Consider the following 23,285-nt stretch of genomic DNA (forward strand, 5'->3'; position numbering starts at 1 on the left):
GCTTGATAGTGGAAGTTTTATTTACCAATATATAACAGATCCAAAGTAGCAGCCATCAGGAGCATTGTTAAAGAGCTACCCTATTTTAGGCCTCTCAAATGCTGTTGTGATCTAGGACTCTTGGTAATGACGTTGTACTTTGTTTTATTCTTTGTAGGCCAGTATTCCCTTCTCTGTTGTTGGCTCTAACCAACTTATTGAGGCAAAAGGTAAAAAGGTCAGAGGTCGCCTGTATCCATGGGGTGTGGTGGAAGTGGAAAACCCAGAACACAATGACTTCCTTAAACTAAGGACAATGCTAATGTAAGTGTAACTGAGTCATTTTCGCACTTGCTGTGTTCTGTTTGAGTGTATAAATATTGGCCAAGTCTACTTTCACACTTGGACTGCCCAAGCATTATCGGTAAAGCGCTGCTAGGTTTAGTGCTGCTTTACTGGCTTTGTACGGGTGGGAGCGGAGTGCTTTTAACCCCAAAGGATTTAAAAGCGCTGCTGCCAAATCGCTTTGCAGGCGCTTCAGCAGCACTGCCCATTGATTTCAGTGGGCAGGGCGGTGGGGCTACGGTGTATATATCTGTCCCACCGCCCCAAAGATGCTGCTTGTGGGACTTTGCAGACTGTCCCGCAAGGCTAAATGAAAAATATAGTTAAAAATCCAATTTTTGCTGGACTGTAGTGAAACCCTACTGCTGACTTCTTCTAATATCGTTTGAAGACTTAAAGAAGTTCTCCAGCTTTACGTCCCCAAAATGGATACATTGTGCATGTAAATGAATCACAACTATATTGTCAGTTTGTGTGTAACTTTCCTACTTTTAGCTGTATACAGCATGTTTCTGTGTCTGTGATGTCACATCTCCTCCTGGCTGAATTTCAACTTTCTCTGACTTCCTGTTCCTTCATTTTCTAGTCCTGATACTACATGCCCCATGATCCTTTGAGCCTCTGTAGCTTCAGGGCTATGATAGTTGCTTGTACTAATTCTAGGAGTTGATGTGGGTGGGTTCTAGGATAACTGGGTGTTTCTGGGCCTTAATGTGGGTGGCAGCATGACGAGGAATGATGGCCTACTGCAAGACAACACAAGGGCTATGGGAGATAATTATGAAGGGTTTTCTTTGATATGTAAATGAATCGCTTCACAAAGAGCAGGGCCTTGGGAATTGGTTCTGAGGGGTGAGACTTTCCCTGTTCACACTGGTCGGCATATTTAACTGGGCGGGACTGAATTCTAATTGTGATCCATTCAATCCTGCCCAACAGCAGCACAGCTAGCTTTTTAGAACAGGCTGTATGAAGGGGTTTCCTTCTTGAATAATGCTGAGATTTGTGAGGTGCGACTTGGGAAGGTTGAACTCTTCCTGTAGGTGTGACTAGGTGGGGTTGAATGCAAAATAGGATGTTTTTAATCCCATCCACCATCAGGTGTGAAGGAAGTTTCATCATTTGCAGAGCCTGAAAGACTACAAAGAGGAGTGTTACAGGCTCTGGCTCAGGGGTAGGCAACCTTAAAGAGGTGGAGTTCTACCTCCAATAGGGGAGAAGGTAACTGGGCAGTGTCACTTCCTCACACCAGTTTTAAACCTGTAATTGCTGTACTACAGTGTCTCAAACATGTGCATTGCACAGCAATCATGGGTTTAAATCAAGTGGTAAAGAGGCAACATTCCTCCTCCACCACCTGTCAAATGCACTCAGATCGCTTTTTAGAGGCGCAGCAGCAGCACTTGTAAATGAGCCCTTGGTTGCATTCGGCAGCAGCACTCTTAGGGCTCATTCACACGTAAAAACCCTGCTGTTGAGTTGCAGTTTTACTGCCCCAGTCCCTACCCCCTTTAGCTGCTGAGGCAGTAGCCAAAGGTGTACACATGCTGCAGCATGAATTTACCCACTTGTTGACTTTGATGCATGCTACCGCCTGCCAATCACGACCCATTCAAGTAAATGGGGCCACTCCGCATGCGTCTGGAGCCAGCACTACAGAGGAGGCATCGGCTTATGCGGCTCTTGCTCTCTACTACAGCTGCAACTTTACAAGTAGTCCTTCTGCATTGCACTCTGTTTTGATACTTTGGGGTGGCAGGTCAGCAAGCTCAGACTGCAATCTACCAGTCACTTGTTTGTGATCTACTGGTTGTTGACCCCCGCTCTAGCTGCTGCAGGAAGTGGCTGTGGAAGGGACAGAGTCTATCAGCAGGATATACAGAGTGTCACATTATACAAAGCCACAACTAAACCCTGGAATATCAGGGGATCTGCAGACAACCGAGCAACATGGTACAGAGGTATGATCTATCCTGGGATTGATCATTCCATTCTGTCCTAGTGAAAAGGAGTTAAGCTTGATCTACCAAGTCTTCACCACAGAAGATTGTCTCTTTGTTCACCCCTTTAAAGTTGTAACAAAGCCTTCGCTCTGTTGCATCTGCGAATACAGAAGAGTAATTTTTTGGTGGTACCTATTAGTTTGCCAGTAGGATTTTAGGTTATATGGAAAATTAAAATACTTCAAGGACATGTACATTTCACAAGGTGTTACTTTAGCAGCATCAAACTCGGGGACCCTAGAGCGCAAACAATTAATACAAACCACTTAGCCACTGTGTTTCCTCTTACAGTTGACCTATGATTTGTCCAGACATGCTTAGGCACTTGCTGTTATGGGGTGACAAGGCTTTGCGTTTGTTTCCCAATTGTTATGCTTATTGTTGCTCTGCACATGCGCTTTCACTAAAGCCTGTAAGCAACTAGGCCTACATAGTTTTACACAGGCATGTTCCCAGTGCCGATTCTGACCTCCCTGGGGCCCTAAGCACAAAATAAAATGACATGTCACATTAAAGTTGAGGGTGTTCTGCTGTTGGAAATGACATCTTACATTAAAGTGAGAAGCAAGGGTGCTGACTTCTTACCTCTTCTCCCATGCAGCCAGTGAGTTGAGAAGCGTGGTGAGGGACCCGAAAATTACTTCTCACCAGGCGGGTCCTCTAGTAATTTGGGGGGCCCTCCACAGCTTTGCGGGGCCCTAAGCGGCTTGCATAGTGAGCCTATAGGGCGGATTGGCCCTGCATGTTCCACTGTTTTCATCAGCAGAAAGTCCTCCTTGAGAAATGTCATACAGCTGATGCCTGAGCATATGTGCTTGTAAACAGAAAGTGGCTGCAAAGAGGCAGAATGAGTTCAGCACTCCGATGCAAAAAATGATTAAAAGTGTTTAAATATGTCAATTGTTGATGGTACACAGCGCTTTAGTAAACTAGATGTCATCCAGTTAGAGTTTACAACTATTTTTAATATTGACCTTTCCTTCTGCATATCTGTAATAGGATGACTGAAAAACTTTTTTAAACGCCATTTGGTATAATAGGTACTTTTCTTTATCGTACATCACGGGACACAGAGCAGCATAGCCATTACATATGGGTTATATAGTGTACCTTCAGGTGATGGACACTGGCACTCTCCGACAGGAAGTTCCCTCCCTATATAACCCCCACCCATAGTGGGAGTACCTCAGTTTTTTCGCCAGTGTCTTAGGTGTTGGTGCACGTTGAAGGTTGTGCCTGCAGTTTGTCCTTGGGACCAGGGCCAGCCGACCGGATCCGTCCAAGGTGCTTCATAGCCAAAGTGGACGGTACCCGGGCCCCAATTCGTGGATGGGGTTTTGCCTATAATGCCTCTCCTTGGAGGGCTGGACTCTGGGTTCCAGGACTGGGTTTTTTAACCTATGAATACCTGCTGCCAGTAGTGCTGTATAGGTCCAGGTGTGTGGTGTTCCTGACTTGGACCCCGGTCCCTGAAGGTCTATGACCATACCCACGGTGAAGGGGGAAGATTGGGCCTCTTGCATGAGCAATACCCTGCGGCGTGGAAAGGTAAGCGGGGGGCCTACGGAACTTGGTTTGTCAGTGGGCTCCCCACAGGGGACTCTGGGGAAAAGCCTTTTTTATGCCTCTGTGCATGGGCTAAAAGAGAAACCACAAAGTCTGCATGACTGGATGGCTCAAACACCCAGGTATACTGTTCCTCTGGCTGGGCTAATAGACTGCTGCTGCTGCTACAAGGTGTTTTGCTCCATGAAATGTAAAAGGGAGCATGTCAGGTTTAAATTACTTACTTCCTGATGTCTGTGTGTCTCCAGCAGCTCCCGGGCTCCTCTCCCCACATGGATTCTGCTTCCTGCTTCCTGAAAGCGGCGTCGGGAGCGCGCGCGCGCACACTGTTATAGGCACCGACGCTGCGTGGAGGGGCGGGGGACGCCCAGGGAGTTCCCTCCCCTCTGTACATCAGAGGGAAAAACTCTATTTAGCCTGTCAGTTTGCTGAAGGCTGTGAAGGGACACGGAGCAGCGATGCTGAGCTGAGCAGGATAGGTTTGCCTATGTTATGCTGACACAGTGACACCTAGTGGCCGTTTTTTTGTACACACCTTGCTAAAGAGCTGTTTAAGCTCATATTTTCTCTGAAAAGCCGGTGTACTAAGTAGCAGTCAGAGTACTTAGTATTTGGTACTCTCTTAGCCCAGCATTAAGGGAAGCAATATTAGGACAGGCCAAGCAGGCCCTAAAGGACCTCCCGGCTCAACAGGCTCAGGACTTAGCCGATCTACCTAGAGCCTTATGTTTCGCGGTAGACGCTATCAAGGATTCAATCCAACAGGCGTCCCGCCTATCCCTGTATTTGGTCCACATGAGAAGATTACTTTGGTTAAAGAACTGGTCTGCAGAAACCCCCTGCAAAAAACTCCTTACAGGATTCTCCTTTCAAGGAGAGAGATTGTTTGGAGAAGATCTTGACAAATATATTCAAAAGATCTCTAGTGGTAAGAGCACCCTTTTACCGGTTAAGAAAAGGTTCCGAGGTCCCTCTTTTAAGCGCCCAACCTCTCCAGTTCCAGGGCCCTCATTCTCTAGGCAGTATCGACGGCCTCCTGGACGCGCAGCTGCAAACAGGCCCCAGGGGCAAGCTGCAGGGAACAAGAGACCGTGGAACCGTAAGCCGGTTAAGGCTGCCCCTAAGGCAGCCTTGTGAAGGGGCGCCCCCACTCTCTCGAGTGGGGGGAAGACTCCGGTTGTTCTCGGAGTTGTGGGGGGCCCAAGTTACCGACCAATGGGTTCTGTCCTCAGTAACTCAGGGGTACAAGCTGGAGTTTCGGGAGTTCCCCCCTCCTCACTTTCAAATGTCAAGACTTCCAGGCGACCCTCAGAGACAGGCATCGCTTCTGTCCGCCCTAGAGCGACTCCTATCTCAAGGAGTGATTATGGAAGTACCAGCAGGGGAGCAAGGACAAGGGTTTTACTCAAACCTCTTGGTTGTCCCGAAGCCAAACGGCGACGTCAGGCCTATTCTGGACCTAAAGTTATTAAACCGCTTTTTAAGAGTCCGGTCTTTTCGAATGGAGTCCATTCGTTCGGTGGTGGCCGCCCTCCAAGGAAAGGAGTTCTTGGCCTCCATCGATATAAAGGACGCATACCTGCACGTTCCGATTTTCCCAGGCCATTACAGGTATCTGCGTTTTGCCCTAAACTATCGGCATTATCAGTTCGTGGCTCTTCCGTTCGGACTAGCCACGGCCCCTCGGGTTTTTACGAAGATCCTGGCCCCCGTATTAGCCATCCTAAGGGAACAGGGCATTCTGATCATGGCCTACCTAGACGATCTTCTGGTAGTCGACCACTCAGCGGCCGGTCTAAATCGGGCAGTGTTGCTAGCAGTAAACTGCCTAGAGTCCCTGGGTTGGGTTCTAAACCGGGACAAATCGGCTTTACAGCCCACAAGAAGGTTGGAGTATCTAGGTCTGATTTTAGATACAAGACAACAACGGATCTTCCTGCCCCAGTCCAGAGTGGACTCGATAAGGGAGTTAATCCACATAGTCCTAAGCAGCACAAGGCCATCTATACGCCTCTGCATGCGCCTGTTGGGAAAGCTAGTGGCCACCTTCGAGGCAGTGCCCTATGCCCAGATCCATTCTCGGAGGCTACAGAGAGCAATTCTCGCGGCCTGGGACAAAAGACTCCAGGCCTTGGATCTTCCCATTTCCCTTCCCTATGCGGTAAGGCAGAGCCTGTGTTGGTGGCTAGTCACAAAAAATCTTCTGAAAGGAAGATCGTTCAATCCCCCCTCATGGAGGATAGTAACCACGGACGCCAGCCTATCAGGTTGGGGTGCAGTCCTAGACGATTTAACCCTACAGGGGAAATGGTCAAGGGCAGAATCAGCCCTACCCATAAATGTCTTAGAGATCCGAGCAGCTCGGTTGGCTCTTTTGGGCTGGACGGAGGTTCTGCAGGGCTCCCCAGTAAGGGTACAATCCGACAATGCCACTGCCGTAGCTTATATAAACCACCAGGGTGGCACCAGGAGTCAGGCAGCCCAAAGGGAGGTAGATCGGATCTTTTCATGGGCAGAAGCCCATGTCCCCTGCATCTCAGCTATCTTTATCCCCGGGGTGGACAATTGGCAAGCGGACTTCCTCAGCCGCCAACAGATGTCCCCAGGGGAGTGGTCCCTCCATCCCGAAGTGTTCCAGGTCATTTGCCGGAAGTGGGGTACTCCGGAGGTGGACATTATGGCGTCCAGATTCAATGCCAAAGTAGCAAACTTTGTCTCTCGAACGAGGGATCCATTGGCCTGCGGGACAGATGCCTTGGTGTGTCCTTGGCATCAGTTTGCGCTAATCTATGCCTTCCCTCCAATACGGATGCTACCCCGTCTTCTTCACAGAATTCAAAGGGAACGCAAGCCAGCGATTCTAGTGGCCCCAGCGTGGCCCCGAAGACCTTGGTACTCCTTGATAAAAAGGATGACCGTAGAGGAGCCTTGGGTCCTCCCTCTACGTCCGGACCTCCTCTCACAAGGGCCATTCTACCACCCTGCCTTACAGGCCCTAAATTTAACGGCCTGGCGGCTGAGTCCCTGATTCTCAGAAACAGAGGCCTTTCAGGGCAGGTCGTTTCTACCCTTATAAACGCAAGAAAACCAGTTTCCAGGTTAATATACTATAGGGTGTGGAAGGCCTATATTACCTGGTGTGAAACCAGGAAATGGGATCCCCGCAAATATACTATTGGGAGAATCCTGGAGTTTTTACAGTTGGGAGTGGAAAAAGGTTTGGCGGTCGGCACAATCAAGGGGCAGGTGTCTGCCTTGTCGGTCTTCTTCCAGAGATCGTTGGCTGCCCATTCCTTAATGAAATCCTTTTTACAAGGTGTTATTCGGGTGAATCCCCCGATTAAAGCTCCCCTGTATCCTTGGGATCTAAATTTGGTTCTATCGGCCTTGCAAAGGCAGCCCTTTGAGCCCTTGTCCGTGATTCCTTTGGTCCTTTTGACTAGGAAACTAGTGTTTCTGGTGGCCATGGCATCCGCCAGAAGGGTGTCGGAGTTGGCAGCCTTGTCATGTAAGGCACCTTATTTATTATTGCATAAGGACAGGGTCGTTTTGCGGCCGCTTCCGTCCTTCCTGCCTAAGGTGGTATCAAATTTTCACCTTAATCAAGATGTGATTCTTCCATCATTTTTTCCAAAGCCTTCTTCTAAGGAAGAGAGGTTACTACATTCCTTGGATGTAGTTAGAGCTGTAAAGATTTACTTGGAAGCTACAGCCCAGATTCGTAAGACGGACGTCTTATTCATTCTGCCGGAAGGGCCCAAGAAGGGCCAGGCAGCGCCTAAGGCCACTATTGCTAAGTGGATTAGGCAGACGATTATTCAGGCCTATGGCCTGAAGGGGAAGAGTCCACCCTTATCGGTTAAGGCTCATTCCACTAGAGCTATAAGTGCCTCTTGGGCAGCGTATCACCAGGTCCCTATGGCTCAGGTCTGCAGGGCAGCAACCTGGTCATCTGTCCACACATTTGCAAAATTTTATCAAATGGACGTTAGGAGGAACGCTGATTCAGCCTTTGGGCAGGCGGTACTGCGGGCCGCAGTTTAATCTCCTCTTGTCCGGTGGCACCTCTTGTTTGGTTTTTTCTGGTTGTCTCCCTCCCCTCATGGAGCATTGCTTGGGGACATCCCATATGTAATGGCTATGCTGCTCTGTGTCCCGTGATGTACGATAAAGAAAAAGGGATTTTTATTAACAGCTTACCTGTAAAATCCTTTTCTTGTAGTACATCACGGGACACAGAGCTCCCACCCCTCTTATGGGGAATTTTGGGATGCATATTGCTTGCTACAAAACTGAGGTACTCCCACTATGGGTGGGGGTTATATAGGGAGGGAACTTCCTGTCAGAGTGCCAGTGTCCATCACCTGAAGGTACACTATATAACCCATATGTAATGGCTATGCTGCTCTGTGTCCCGTGATGTACTACAAGAAAAGGATTTTACAGGTAAGCTGTTAATAAAAATCCCTTTTTTTGTAATGATTCAGTTAGAAGCTTTGCAACGAGATATTTTTGTTGCATACGTTTTGTGACCAAATTTATGCTCCCTCTCTGTTCTATAGTATAGCGCTAAATGTGTGCACCTTTTGCCAATTACTGATGTATTGTGGCATTTTTCAGGCTTAAATATTTATAAAAACCAATTGGTAAATCCTGCATAATGCCTTTATAAAAAAAGGAGGTAGGTGTCGAGCCGGTTCACACTGGGGCGACTCGTCAGGCGACTCAGCTGCCTGACAAGTCTCGTCCCATTCTATTCAATAGAACCGTTCTAATAGGAGCGACGCAAGAAAAAGGTTCTTGTTCGACTTTGGGGGCGACTTGCATTGACTTCTATACAGAAGTCATTTTGCAAGTCGCCTTCAGGATGCCTTGACGAGTCGCCCCCCGAAGTCGTGCCGCCCCAGTGTGAACCGGCTCTCATTGTTTCAATGACCTGACTGACAAAGTGATTTTAGATTTGTGGACGAATTATGGAAAATATAGTAAAAAGTGATGATCGAAGTCTGAAACGCCTGTCATTTAAAGAAAAAAGCTCTTCTGCTGAATAAAAACCTTTTGTGACTTTCTGGCTTTAACGTGCAATGTATTTTTTTTTTTTTCAGTACACACATGCAGGATCTTCAAGAGGTCACTCAGGATTTGCATTATGAAAACTTTCGCTCTGAGCGCCTCAAAAAAGGTGGTGGCAGGTACGGTATTGGCACACTTATTATATCAAATGGGTGTAAAAATTGGCTATGTGGTATGCTGATTCTTTTCCTGTTAAATGTGTCTGGCCATAATTTTCTGTTACCCTTCTTTACGGCAATATTAGGAGTGTTTAATTTGCAAAGTAAGCTTTAAAAAAGTATTTCTACAGTATTTGTACATGGAACAAACGGAGCAGCCACATAGACTTGTATTAGATTATAAGCTGTCAAAACCCTTCTGGAAATTGGCATACATTCCCAATTGCCAGTCAGTTAAAGCGTAATACATGCTGCATGGGAAAGTATGATCTAATGGCATACAAACGCTGCATTTTGAATATACAGTATAAAACTGTCTGTCTTGAAGAAAAATTGGCATGGCTGGAAAAAAATCATATTTTTTAATGAGGTGTGTGTGTGTGTGTGTGTGTGTGTGTGTGTGTGTGTGTGTGTGTGTGTGTGAATCCATCCTACATTGTGTAAGTGAAGTGTTGATGTAAACTGATGCCTCTAAATATGTTATCTCCGGTCTTTTATGGTCCGGCTCCCCTAAAGTCTGAAGGTCAATAAACTGGCCCTTTGTTCAGAAAGTTTGGAGACGCCTGAGATAGAATATAGAAGTTGTTAATATTTAGAGCTCTACCTTTTTAAAAAAAATTTTTTTTTTTTTTATCAGTATGGAGAACGTGGAGGTGTCCAAGGACCAGATACTGCTGGAAAAAGAAGCTGAGGTGAGAAATTCTCAAATTATTGCATTCTTAGTAACCTTGTTAAATTTAAAGTGGATGTAAACCCTCACATAGACCCAGTGAAGTGAACAGCTTCAGATAATACACAGGGATGAACCAAATCTCCCTACATAGGTTTTACACGTATATCTGCTGTCTTAAGCTTGCTAAATTCTTCATAAAGTGCACATCGTGTTACAATTTTTTCTTCCTGTTCAGCACTGGGAGTGAAGTCTTGGCATACATTTGTGTGACTGCTGATTGGAGGAAAGGCACAACCCCCGCCCCTCCACATAGGCAAGGGAAGGAATGTGCAGAGCTGTGAATAGACAAGATCTCTGCTAATCTATTTAAAGGGCCCACTCCGACACAAATCTCAGGCTGGTTTTATCTCCTGTGTCGGTGAACTTGTCAGAAGTTATGCTGATAACAGCAGACCCGAGCAGCAGAAAAACAGGGGACCCAGGGCTTTGGACAGAGATGAGTAAACACTACATATATATATGTGCTTGGTCAAATTTCATGAATCGCGTTTACATTCACTTTAAGCCTTGTACGCACTACTCCGTTTTTTTCCGTTCAACTTGGCAGGTTGACCTAAAACTGACAGCTCAGGTCATGGCTGCTGTACTAATATTCTGATGTTCTATTGTGTTCTGACAACTCTGCCCTGTAGTATGCCCTGACACAAGCACTACTAAATTTTGCTTTAAAAAAGTCAAGCTGCATATGCCCAGCAATAATTTAACCAGTGTGACCAGTTTTTACATTTCTACAAGAAAATGCATAGCTATAGTATTTTTTAGGGTTGTCCCGATACCACTTTTTTAGGACCGAGTACAAGTACCGATACTTTTTTGCATGTACTCGCCGATACCGAATACCGATCCTTTTTTTTAAATGAAGCCTTGTGTCCCCAAATGCAGCCATGTCCCTAAATTCAGCCATGTCCCTTAATTCTGGAGGAACACAACCGCTGTCATTTTCATTTGAATAGCTGTTGTGTTCCCCCGCCGCGCCATCATGTATAGCCCTTGCCCAGAAATATCAATGGCATTAGGCTTTTAAATAGCTAAAACGAAAAAAAAAAATAAACTTTTGTAGATAAGTCTCTATAATATTAGAGACAAGGTGGACACTGGGTCTCATTATCATAAGGATTTATATTGGTAAATTAATCTGTGCAAATTGTTTAAACAGAGTAAAGACAAGGTGGGGAAATGTATATCGGTAAATGCTATATTAGATGCACAGATAGAAGGGCAAGGCAATTTCAGCTGGAATATAAAGAAAAATGCACTGTACATTCGGATGTGGCAGTGATGCTCACCGCAAAGACTGCCGTATACCATCACATTGGCAACCCCCTGCTCTGTGCTCTCAGCACAGTATACACCGCAAAAGCAGCGTCCTACATCACGCCCGCTGTCTGACGTCACCGGGAGCCGAGCGGGCCAATCGGTGCAAGCCCACACAGACCAACAGGTGCCCAAACTACAGGATCCATGAGGCATAGCGTCGGGAAGGCGGGGAGGTGCGAAGCCATGCACCAACATAGTCGGTGACTATGGCAACGCACGTCCCATACGCAACGCTTCAATCACACGAAGGAGGCGGGCTCTCCTCTCCCCCATATGAGGACTGCTCTGCTCTCCGCCCCCTCTCCACCCGCACTCGAAAAAAAAAAAAAAATATTCTATTTAGGCATCGGAGTATTTGCGCGAGTACAAGTACTCCCGCAAATACTCGGTATCTGTCCCGATACTAGTATCGGTATCGGGACAACCCTAGTATTTTTGATGACCTTTTGTTTTATTCTGTCTTATAGCTTCGTCGTATGCAGGAAATGATTACAAGAATGCAAGCTCAGATGCAGATTCAGAGACAAGATGGTGATGCACACGTGTAATGGTAAGGATACATTTTCTGCTGTATATTTTGGATGCATGCAATTCTTTCTTTTTACTTTTTAAAAAAATTTGAACGATTCAGTCGTCAGAGAACTATTGACTAACTCGGTACCTCTACTGGAGGTCTGTTCCAAGCATCAATTACATATGCTGTGTGTTCAAGAACCCTGTCCTATTCCATCCTCAACTATAACCTTGCCTATGCAGCAAATCTTGTTTAATTATAGATTTAATAAAAGGTTGTCTTGGCCTTCTGATGGAACATGACTAAAAGGAATGTTCTTGTCTATGTCAAGATGTTTCCTTACTGCACTACAGACACGAGAGCCACTGATTGCTTTGGACAGAAATAGTTATTCATTCATACTCCAATAATCATGAGGTCTACTGACATCTGTGATCACCATCAATCCTTTATTCCCGTTAATATAATATTAACAGAAAATGTGTTGTGTTGTATGCTGTTGGTTCCTATGTTCACATTTGCACCTCAATAATGAGTGCAGTCATGAGGTTTGCCTGACAAGTGGTCATAAACGTCCTTCTGATAGACACTTAATCTGCAATCTATTTCACCTTTTATATTAAGAATGTATTTAATTGGGTTCTAAGAATTTTCTTCGGTTGAGATGTTATGTTGGTACTGCTTTTTTATAGGCTCTCTCCTGAGGCTAGCTAAACGCAACTGCTTATGATCGGTAGATCCTAAGAGAAAACATGATTGCTTGGATCACTCATGGCAACCACAAAAAAAAAGTCTTATACATTTCCATAATTCTGTTTTTATCTGGCTAACTGAGACATTAAAATAGAAAACGCACCAATTAGCCATACCTTTATGACCACTGACAGGTTAAGTAAATATTGATTATCTTGTTACAGTGGCATCTTCTGAGAGAATGGGATGTATTAAGCAGCAAGTAAACATGTTGCCCCTGAAGTTGATGTGTTGAAAGCTGAAAAAAATGGGCAATCAGTTTGTGTAGAAGGCTATGTAGCTACAGACTAGTCTAGCTGCTCATTCTGACTGGTGTCCACAGCCAAAAGCGCCTACAATGGGCACATGAGCTTCAGAACTGGACCATGGAGCAATGGAAGGTGGTGGCCTGGTCTGATGAATTGCATATTTTACATCCTGTGGATGGCTGGGTGTGCATGTCGCTTACCTGGGAAAGATGGTACTAGGTTGCAGTATGGCAAGAAAGCAAGCTGGTGGAGGCAGTGTGATGCTTTGGGCAATTTACGGCATTTGTACATTGAAATCAAATCCCCTCTCGAGCATCTCCTCTCCAGAGAGAACCCAAGTTCAGTGCTCATAACCTTTCCTCATAACTAAGGTCCTTCAGTCCCTTTATTAGTTTGTTGCCCTTTTTTGGACTCTCCCCAGTTCCAGCACATCCTGAGGACTGGTGCCCAGAACTGGACAGCATACTCCAGGTGCCAGACGTTATCGTTTTATCTCTGTCGTTAATCCCCTTTTTAATGCATGACAATATTCTGTTTGCTTTGCTTGCAGCAGCTTGGCATTGCATGCCATTGCCGAGTCTGTCCTCTGCTAGGACACCCAGGTCCTTTCCCATCCTAGATTCCCCCAGAGGTTCTCCCCCCCCCCCCCCCCCCCCTAGTGAGTGGATTGCATTCATATTTTTGCCACCCAAATGCATTTTTACATTTTTCTACATTAAACCTCATTTGCCATGCAGTTGCCCACCCCATTAATTTGTTCAGATCTACTTGCAAGGTTCCAGATCCTGCACAGAAGTTATTGCCCTGCTTATCTTGGTATCGTCCGCAAATACAGAGATTCAGTTGTTTATCCCCTCCTCCAGGTCGTTTATGAATACATTTTGAATGGGATTGGTCCCAGCACAGCACACTGCGGGACCCCACTACCCATCCCTGACCATTCCGATTACTCCTTATTTATCACCACCCTTTGAACTTGCCTCTGTAGCCAGTTTTCAATCCATGTACTCGCCCTATGGTCCATGCCAATCTGAGACCTTGTATCACGAACGAGTCACCGGGGAGGGAAAATGGCTAATTGGGCCCAATTTTGACATTTTCACTTAGGGGTGTACTCACTTTTGTTGCCAGCAGTTTAGAGATTAATGGCTGTGTGTTGTTTTGAGGGGACCGAAAATTTACACTGTTATACAAGCTGTACACTCACTACTTTACATTGTAGCAAAGTGTCATTTCTTCAGTGTTCTTGCATGAAAATATATAAAAAAAATATGACAAAAATGTGGGGAGGTGTACTCACGTGTGTGTGTGTGTGTGTGTGTGTGTGTGTGTATGTATGTATATATATATATATATATATATATATATATATATATATATATATATATATATATATATATATATATATATATATTATACGCACACGCATATATAAATATTTTATACATATGTATGCCCGCCCAAGCATATGACTTTCTTCACTGCTATAGGCTCTGGCCCCAGATATTTTGTAGACCTAGCAACGCCCGTGCTTCCTTTTTTTGTGTTTTTTTTTTTTTTTAATGATCCAACATGATAGAATCACATAGGCTGCTGTAATTGAACATGCTAGCTGCTTGCTTTTCGGTGTCGATATTTTGATTGACCCAGCACGAGTATGTGTAAATGAAGACTTCATCTGCGTACTGCTGCCAGGCCACTCTCAGAAGGTAAAGAAGTCACTAGATCAGCACAACAGCTGCACAAATACTCTCAGCAAGGGCAGCCCCTGTATTTCTCTGACGGGTTTATTTTAATGCATAGACTTGTTTACATCCTGCTTCTCTGTTTTACTATGTGTTAATGCACTGTTTATTTTTATTTTTTCTTTCAGGCCTGGATTGACAATTCACAACACGAGCTGCAGTCTGTTAGCGATCTGTTCTCTTTGGCCTGTTGTAATGTTAAGATGCTGACACTTTTAGATTTGCTAGCTTCACAAAGCTGGACTTGTCAGAGGCATAGATTTATGCCGTGCACACGCTGTATAGAAGTACACTTTTTTTTTTTTTTTCATATGTAAATCTTTTAAGAAACTATGCTCTGTTACACCATAGTCTACTTACTGTTACACAACATACACACAAATTGGCACAGATATATAAACATGGAAATGCATGTAATACTTCATTCAAAATATCACAAGTAGAAACCTCAATTTTACTTAACGTGCATTTTTTTCCCCCCCAAAGGGTCATTGTACCCCTGTTAATGAGCAGTTGTCACTAGTGGACCAGTCTGCAAAAGTTGACCTGTTAAAATACACCCTTCATTTAAATCAAATAGGCACATGTCAGCATTCCTGAATTGTGTGTGTTTTTTTTTGTTTTGTTTTTTATGTTGTTTTTTAAGAAAAATCTTTTGCTTGCTGTGAAAATAGGCTCTTCCTGAGCTTTTAGCTTGGGCAGCCTAAATCACATAGTCCTACCTAGTGAACACAAATGGTTGCTTACATGTATGGATGTCTAGCTACCAACCATACTAAGGTTTTAATTACTTGAGCATGCATTAATACAACTGTTTACATTAAGTGAATCGCTTTTATGTGTTGGGGGAGGGGGGAAAGCCTCGAAAAAGCTTTTTATGCTGTCAGAGGCAGGCATCATTCAAGACAAGGCGGGCAAGAAACGGGACCATTCCAAAATTTTATTTTTTATCTTTGCAAGAATCAATTCCAAAAATGCCTTCCACATCCTTTTCTCTTACAACAGTACTAGCTGATAAACTGATCTGTTCATTTACTGCAGTTGAATAAGCAAATTTGTATGTTTACAATTAAATTAAAAGTGCCTTTTGTACCATTTTTTTTTTTTTTTTTTTACCATCATATTGTACTGCAGTTACTGAAAAGAAACCTCCTAAGATCTGTAGGATGACATTGTTGACTTAAAATTGGTATGCAGGCTACACACTAAGTGTGTTTTTTTTTTTTTTTTTTTTTTTTTTTTTTTTTTTTTTCCCCGTTCAACAAGCTGAATGAAAAATCATACAGATCGTTGTACTAACACAAGCAATGTTGGTACACTGAACCCCACTAAAACACACTAATCGGCACTCGAGTGTGGCTCGGCTGCTGGTTTTTCAGCATGCTCGTTTTTACAGATGCCATCAGGGGGCTGTACACACGGGCCAAAAGTCAGCTGATTACCGCCGAACTGTCCGTCAATTGCGCCTCAGTATGAAGTTTTCTTAACCAACAATGTTTTGTGAATCCGTTGCAAATTGTTTTACCTGGGAATCGCCAGTAACAACACTTACGACAGTGCAATGCCACTGCCTTGCTATTACCAGCAGTGTTGCCTAGCTTGCAGGTTCTTTCAGTTAGCCATTGGACTGTCTATCTGATGTACCTGATAGACAGCCAAATGGCCAACTGATGAAGCACACAAAGCAGGCTGACAATGCTGCTGCTGATTGTGTTGCAGTGGTGCAGTAGCTTAACACTGCCAGCCTTGTAAGGGGCAGTGCTGTTAAAGGCAGGATCTTCAGGTAGGAACCTCCTAAGAGTCGCAATAAAAATGTTGTTCTAAGAACTGTATAAAGTGAGATATGGTGCCAAATATAAAATAAAAATGGATTTTAGGTTTACATACACTTAAAAAGTTTATTGGTTTTAAAGCTAAACTGTAATTTTGACTATTTAAGTGGCTTGGGGAAGATGAGATTGAAGCAGCTACCCCATACCCAGGCAACCCTAATGTTTTCTTTGCACATAGTGACCACCGCTCTTTTGGTCCCACCTCTGTTTGCTCCTCTCTGCTCATGGATGTATAGTGTAATATACGGCCTTGCTGAGCACTAATGAGCAAAGTGGTGGTCAGCAGCACAGAGAGCTGGCGTTGCCGTTTGCAGGATACAGCCCTCTGATTTCTTATTGTCCTGGGTTGATGTGGAAATGAATCAAGTGTTCCTGTTTTTAGCTTTCAGTATCATTTAAGTTAATGTCAGAAGACATTGATGCATCTAAAAAGAAAATGCCACTTTAAAATCCTTTTAAAATAATAACCTATGAATGCAAAATATAGTTTAAGGTCTTCTAAGATATTAGCATTGTTGTAATGCATAAACACGGTTAAACACAATTCTTAATTGAATGGTATTTGGATATTGACTGTTTATGGTGGGAAACCTTATATGTTTTCTGTGCCATGAGTAAAGATGAGCTCCGGCGTGTTTGCACACCCCACGTGCAGAGCCCACCAGGAAGTCGGTGCTGCACTAATCGCAGGCAGTGAGACATTTCCTGATCTCTGCAGCCGTGCATCAGGACAATGTCTCCCTGCCTGTGATTAGCGCTGCGCCGTGCAGACTTCCTGGCGGGCTCTGCACGTGGGCTGTGCGAATACACCGGAGCTCATCCTTAGCCATGAGTGCCATTACTGATTCATATTCCAAATGGTGTTAATGCCATCAGTATAGCGCTCATGTTCTAAATAAGGTCCACAACATTTCATATCTGGGTTACTGTTTAGCTACCGATTTACTAAAATTGGAGAGCGCAAAATCTGGTGCAGCTGTGCATTGTAGCCAATCTGCTTCTAACTTCAGCTTGTTCAATTAAGCTTTGACAAAACAAAAACCCGGTAGCTGATTGGTTTCTATGCAGAGCTGCATCACATTTTGCACTCTTCAGGTTTAGTAAATCAACCCTAATGGTAACTATTAGCTTCCGTATTGGAACTACACTCCTGAGCTTAAGTGAAATGGCGGGTTAAAAATGTGCCAGATATGGTGACACAAATGACCCCCTTCTCCCCTTCTCCTCCTCTCTGGCCAGATGCTGTCTCGCTGCTAGAGTCATGTGGAGAAAGTGTGTTGACTGTCACCCTACTAACAGGAGGCATAAACAATGATCTTTGTACCCATAGATGTTAATATGTTGCCTGTGCATCAGCTGAAAATGTACAGACAGACTAAAAAACTTTAGTAACTCGTTCAACTGAAATTTCCACTTTTTGAAGCATATCCCTAGGCTAGGGCATGTGAGATCATACTTAACGGTTACAAATTTAAAAAGAAATTCTCTCTCTCTCTCAAGCATTAGGTCATATTCTTTATTATACAGTTTATTGGCCAGGGCTCCCTATCTAAACACGGCTCGACATATGTGAATTGTTTGTCTATTATTAGATGAACTGTGATCTTCTAGTACATGGAAACTACAACATCTGCTGTTCATTCCAGATTTGTGTTTCAAGCAGGGGTTTTTATTCTTTCCCTGCCATCTAGGAATTCGCCCTTTTTTTTTTTTTTTTCTATTTTAGTTTCTACTGGCTGAACATTAGATTAACCGTTATTAAAATTCACACTGGTCTTTAATACCATGGGGATGGTTTACATAGCCCAATAATAACTCAATGGGCCTAATACACATGTATATCTGTCTGAAAGAGTGGTCTGTGTTGTCCAATAACAACTAGTCAGAAAAATGTATTTTTGTTGATCCCCATGAGCACGCTTGGTTGCTTCAAATCCAGGGTTTTTAAACTAGCAATTTTCTGGTTTAATCCTGAGAATGCCCACTCCTCCGATGCCGTTTACCCCTTTCTCCTGTGTCATCCCTGTGATTGGCTAGTTGAATGGTGCTGGAGAGGTCAAACAAGCCAAAGACAACCAGTAAGCGACTGCCTGTGTGCCCCAGGATATGGGGCACACAGGTGGCTCATGGCAGTATCTTAATGTATCCTGCTTTTAAGGTTTACAGGCTAAAGCAGATATTAAAAGTGACTGGTAACATTTTACAAAAAATGCCTTTGTATCTCTTAAAAATTTTCAGAGCAGTCAGGTTGTGGCATTTTTAATCCAGATGAGATTCAAAAACAGGCACCTGCTACATCATTCCTTAGTGATGGCGCTTCAGCTGTTGCGGAACTACAAGTCCCATGAGGCATTGCATGGTTGACCATTAGAAGCATGACTTCCAAAGGCAGAGGCATGATGGGACTTGTAGTTATGCAACAGCTGTAGGGCCACAGGTTTGAGCACCCATGATATTGGTCAAAGTTTACCAGAAAACAAAGAGAAATTGTTTTACAGATATTTAACAGACAGTTTGTGAACCTTAGTTTGTATGGTGGCTAGTTGTTGTTCCTTCTGAGTCTCCATATTTTAATGTGTTGGGTGTCCTAATGACCCATAGAAAGTCTCAAGAGGTGAGACGGCCTAAGGCCAAAGCTCCACCTGTACAAATATAGATTTTGATTGGATGGATTTTTCCCACAATGACGGTTCTTTTTGACGGTTAGTAGCTGGACAATGCAGTTGCTGAAAACAATGCACATATTAAACAAAAAGGTGCATTTTATGGCCAATGATTAAGTAGTAGCATCCTACAATATTTTTTATTTTATTTTTTAAACTGACCAAGCATTCATTTTGATGGCAATTGTTATTCTCTGCATACAGAACATAAAAAGTTGGTTACACAACCTAATGGGTTGCTCATCTACCATTTACTGAATAAGAAATCTATATTTCCGCTGAAAACAGTCTGTCTTCTGCATGATCAGAGGTCCCTTACATTGGGGCTAAAGTATGTGCCTTTGTATTGTGCTCATACAGAAGTTTGAGTGTGTGTGTGTTTTGTTATTTTTCATTTCTTTACATTGCTGATTGTATCAGTAAAGACTAACCACTAGTCTGCATATTGTAAGTGCTTATATTGCACAATGTGAATTAAAATGCCTTGTATCCACTTGGTTCTCTTTTATGTAGTTGATAAGCTGCAGTATTATTTGAATCAATGCCATACTGTATGTTACAGGTTATGTACCACTCCGACTTTACACAATTTCCCCCCAAAGTACAAATTTTCTAATGATTTTTTGTATTCTGTTTTCTACATGGTGGCAGCTTTTTGGTATTTGACTTTTTTTTTTTGTATTGCAACATTTTAAATGAATAAACTTTTGTGTTGAAAGTTGTCTTGGCACTATTCCATAATTCTTTCTTTTTATTACAACAACTTTAATAATATTAATATAAAGCATATCGGTAACCGTCAGTGCAGCCTCATTATTGGCCATCAGTGCTGCCTTATCAGTTCTGCCTCTTCAGTGCAGTCTATCCTTGCCCATCAGTGCAGCCTCATCGGTAATTATCAGTGCCCATAAATGCAGCTGCGAGGATCTGATGGCTGGATCACAGAGCAGGGCTCTCCCGCTGAGACACAGCTTGTATATGAATAGCTGACAGCTGTCAAAGTCCCACCTCCTGGACCGGCATTAGACCAGTGTGCTGTCTATTATAGTAGCTGGTCCAGGAGACAAGACTTTGACAGCGGCCGGCATTTCATATAAAAGCTGTGTTTCACCCCACTCTGTGTGATCCGCCTGCCAGATCCTCCTGACAGTTTTCTGGCAGAAGCGGTGGAGCCTTTTTTTACAGGACATTAAAGCGGCCCGGGGGGCAGGGTGCCCCTCCTGGGCCGCTCTGATGGCTGCATGACTTCTGCCAGAAGTGATCGGCCAGGAAACTGTTAGCCCAGTCCTCCCCTGCTACACACGCACCCTTCACTAATTTATACTCGCCAAATGCGAGTGGAAATTTTAAGGGCTGGTATATACTATGCACAAAAGAATGCTAAATAGTTCATGTATTTTGTATGGGGACAAAAGTGCTACTGATCAATTGAAAAGACCTTATCTTCCGTGGGTTCTCCCATACTCTAAAAAGTTATTCTCGGTTCACATCATGCCTAGCTAATTCAATGTTGGGCCCCTTTTACACATGCGGACTATTTGTCTGGTTTTCATCCATCTGTTGACAGATGAAAAACGGATATGACATCAACCTGATGGTGTGAACCGGGCACATAACTGATGCACATGAAAACTAATGTCAACATGCATAAAAACCTCACTGAAATGCGCATGGAAACCGATGTAGACTCTGCAAGTGAAATATGCTTGGTTTTCTCATCCGTTTTCATGCATGTATGGTGTCAACGAGCCCTCAAGGCATGCTGTGAATGATGGCTGTCACAAGTGCTTTTCCTATCAACTGAACTGACAAGACATTAAATTGCTTGTGTCATAACTGATCGCAGGTGCAGCTACAGATCAAATGGAGGCGAAGATGGCAGCTTTCTTGGCTGTAAAGGGGAGGAGGCTTTAGTTCTACTTTTATATGGCAAATGCTGAGGAAAAGACCTGTAATATTGTGCCCCAAATTCACGTTATATAGAATTGTGGGACTATGTTTAATAAATTTTGCACTTGAATTTGAAGGTGGTTGCGACTATTGCTCTTGACTTGCTTAAACGATTCCCGTCCACCTTTTTGTCAAATGACGGCTGAGGGCGGGACTGCTGTAGTTCTGGGAGGATGTCCTATGATGCCCTCCAATTCTTGCCACGCATGCACGCAAGGCTTTTGGTGGTTAGCTGTGTCCTTAGGACACGGCGTATCACCGATCAGGGCAAAACGTAAATGACAGCAGATCTTTACCCCTTGATCGGCTGTGTCCAATCACAGCCGATCGTAGTGTAAATACTTGCTGGTTTTCAATCTTCCTTTCCTTGCGCTGTCACAGCATAAGGAGAGAGAGCTGGTAACCAGCTAGTGTGAAAGGGGTCATGTCCTGATGATCAGTGCCGTCCATGCCCATTGGTGCAGCACCCTTGGCAAAATCAGTAAAGGAGAAACATTACCTGTTTGCAACATTAAGAAAAACGTGTTTTTGGTTTTTTTTTCAATATATTTGGTATTTTTTCATTTGTTTAGCAAAAAAAAAAACCCCAGTGGTGATTAACTACCATCAAAATAAAGCTCTATTTTATAACCGCTCCAGCGCTGACCCTCCCCCTATTGTTATCGGAGATTAGTAAGTATGGTAAATTACAGAAAATCAGAAGCAATGTGGGTGGAGATGAGTATAGTTACATAGTTATATAGTTAGTCAGGTTGAAAAAAGACACAAGTCCATCCAGTTCAACCACAAAAAATAAAAAAACAAAAATTAAAAAACACAGTAAAATCCTATACACCCAACTCCATTCCCACAGTTGATCCAGAGGAAGGCAAAAAACCCCAGCAGAGCATGATCCAATTTGCTACAGCAGGGGAAAAAATTCCTTCCTGATCCCCCGAGAGGCAATCGGATTTACCCTGGATCAACTTTACCTACAAATCTTAGTACTCAGTTATATTCTGTACATTTAGGAAAGAATCCAGGCCTTTCTTAAAGCAATCTACTGAGCTGGCCAGAACCACCTCTGGAGGGAGTCTGTTCCACATTTTCACAGCTCTTACTGTGAAAAAACCTTTCCGTATTTGGAGGTGAAATCTCTTTTCCTCTAGACGTAAAGAGTGCCCCCTTGTCCTCAGTGTTGACCGTAAAGTGAATAACTCAACACCAAGTTCACTGTATGGACCTCTTATATATTTGTACATGTTGATCATATCCCCCCTTATTCTCCTCTTCTCAAGAGTGAATAAATTCAGTTCCTCTAATCTTTCCTCATAGCTGAGCTCCTCCATGCCTCTTATCAGGAGTATAGCCCAGCAACAACCACTAACAACTTTCTTTGCATTTAGATGGACAGACTCGCATATAGGATACCTGGGGACTAAAATACCAAAGAAATTGAATACAATTTTTGAACTGAACTTTGCGCCGTTAGTAAGACAAATTAAGTTAGACCTGCAGAGGTGGGACAAGGAAGTTTTCACGTGGTTCGGCAGAATTAACATTATAAAAATGAATGCAATGCCGAGATTATTATATCTGTTACAGATGCTTCCGATTAAGATTCCTCAAGGAGGACTAATTTCTGACATTTACCAAATCCTGAACAAGCACTCTATGCAGGTCCAGGGTAAGCACCCCTATATGCTCCGCTGGGAGAGGGAATTGGGAGGGGAGATCCCGGAGGAGGCGTGGAGGGTGGTCTGGATTTAGGAGGCTAAGAGTTCCATGTGTACCCTATAAGGAAAATTCCTACAAGATTCTCTTCTTCTGGTACCTGACTCCGGACGTACTCCACAAAATCTATCCCTCCACTTCTGATCGCTGCTGGCGGTGAGAGCGAGCCAAAGGCACGCTCTTCCACATCTATTGGATGTGTCCCTTAATAGTCCTGTTCTGGACGTCAACGCAGCAACTATTGACCCGACTCTTCGAGACACCCATACCCTGGACCCCGAAATTCTTCCTCTTGGGTCTCTCTCAGCCAAAGCTAGCCAAGCCCTATAAAAAATTACTTAGGCATGTTCTCACAGCGGCAAGGTGCTTGGTGGCCCTCCACTGGAAGAGGACTGCACCCCCATCACAGGAAGCCCTTTATGCCAGGATTAAGGACGTTGAGATGTGACGGTATCGGTATGATATCCCCGTCAACGTTCCCTTCTTCCCATAACGAAAATCACCCCAATATTCCACGAGGAGGGATATCCCTGGAATCGCCCAGAAAGCCACACATGAGACCAGCTTACTGCTTGAACAACACAGACTTTAATGTTATAACACACACAGCTTATATGTCATTTCCAAAACTGTTACAATGACAAATCTCCGCCCCCCTCACACTGGGGCTTCCATACAGATGACTAGGTAGAC

General features: G+C 43.9%; 1 protein-coding gene across 2 annotated transcripts in view; it reads left to right on the forward strand.

The window, feature by feature from the left end:
* SEPTIN2 (septin 2) overlaps nucleotides 1–15,531 on the forward strand; it is a 66,254-nt gene extending 50,723 nt beyond the window's left edge. For both annotated transcript variants that reach the window (XM_040348876.1, XM_040348877.1), the window contains exons 9-13: nucleotides 158–303; nucleotides 8,999–9,085; nucleotides 9,762–9,816; nucleotides 11,642–11,724; nucleotides 14,563–15,531. In XM_040348876.1, coding sequence (XP_040204810.1) covers nucleotides 158–303; nucleotides 8,999–9,085; nucleotides 9,762–9,816; nucleotides 11,642–11,722 — 369 coding nt within the window. In that variant the 3' untranslated portion in view covers nucleotides 11,723–11,724; nucleotides 14,563–15,531. The remainder of the gene's footprint in view (nucleotides 1–157; nucleotides 304–8,998; nucleotides 9,086–9,761; nucleotides 9,817–11,641; nucleotides 11,725–14,562) is intronic.
* Nucleotides 15,532–23,285: the final 7,754 nt, after the last annotated feature.

This window comes from Rana temporaria, chromosome 4 (assembly GCF_905171775.1).
Source record: "Rana temporaria chromosome 4, aRanTem1.1, whole genome shotgun sequence".
NCBI lineage: Eukaryota > Metazoa > Chordata > Amphibia > Anura > Ranidae > Rana > Rana temporaria.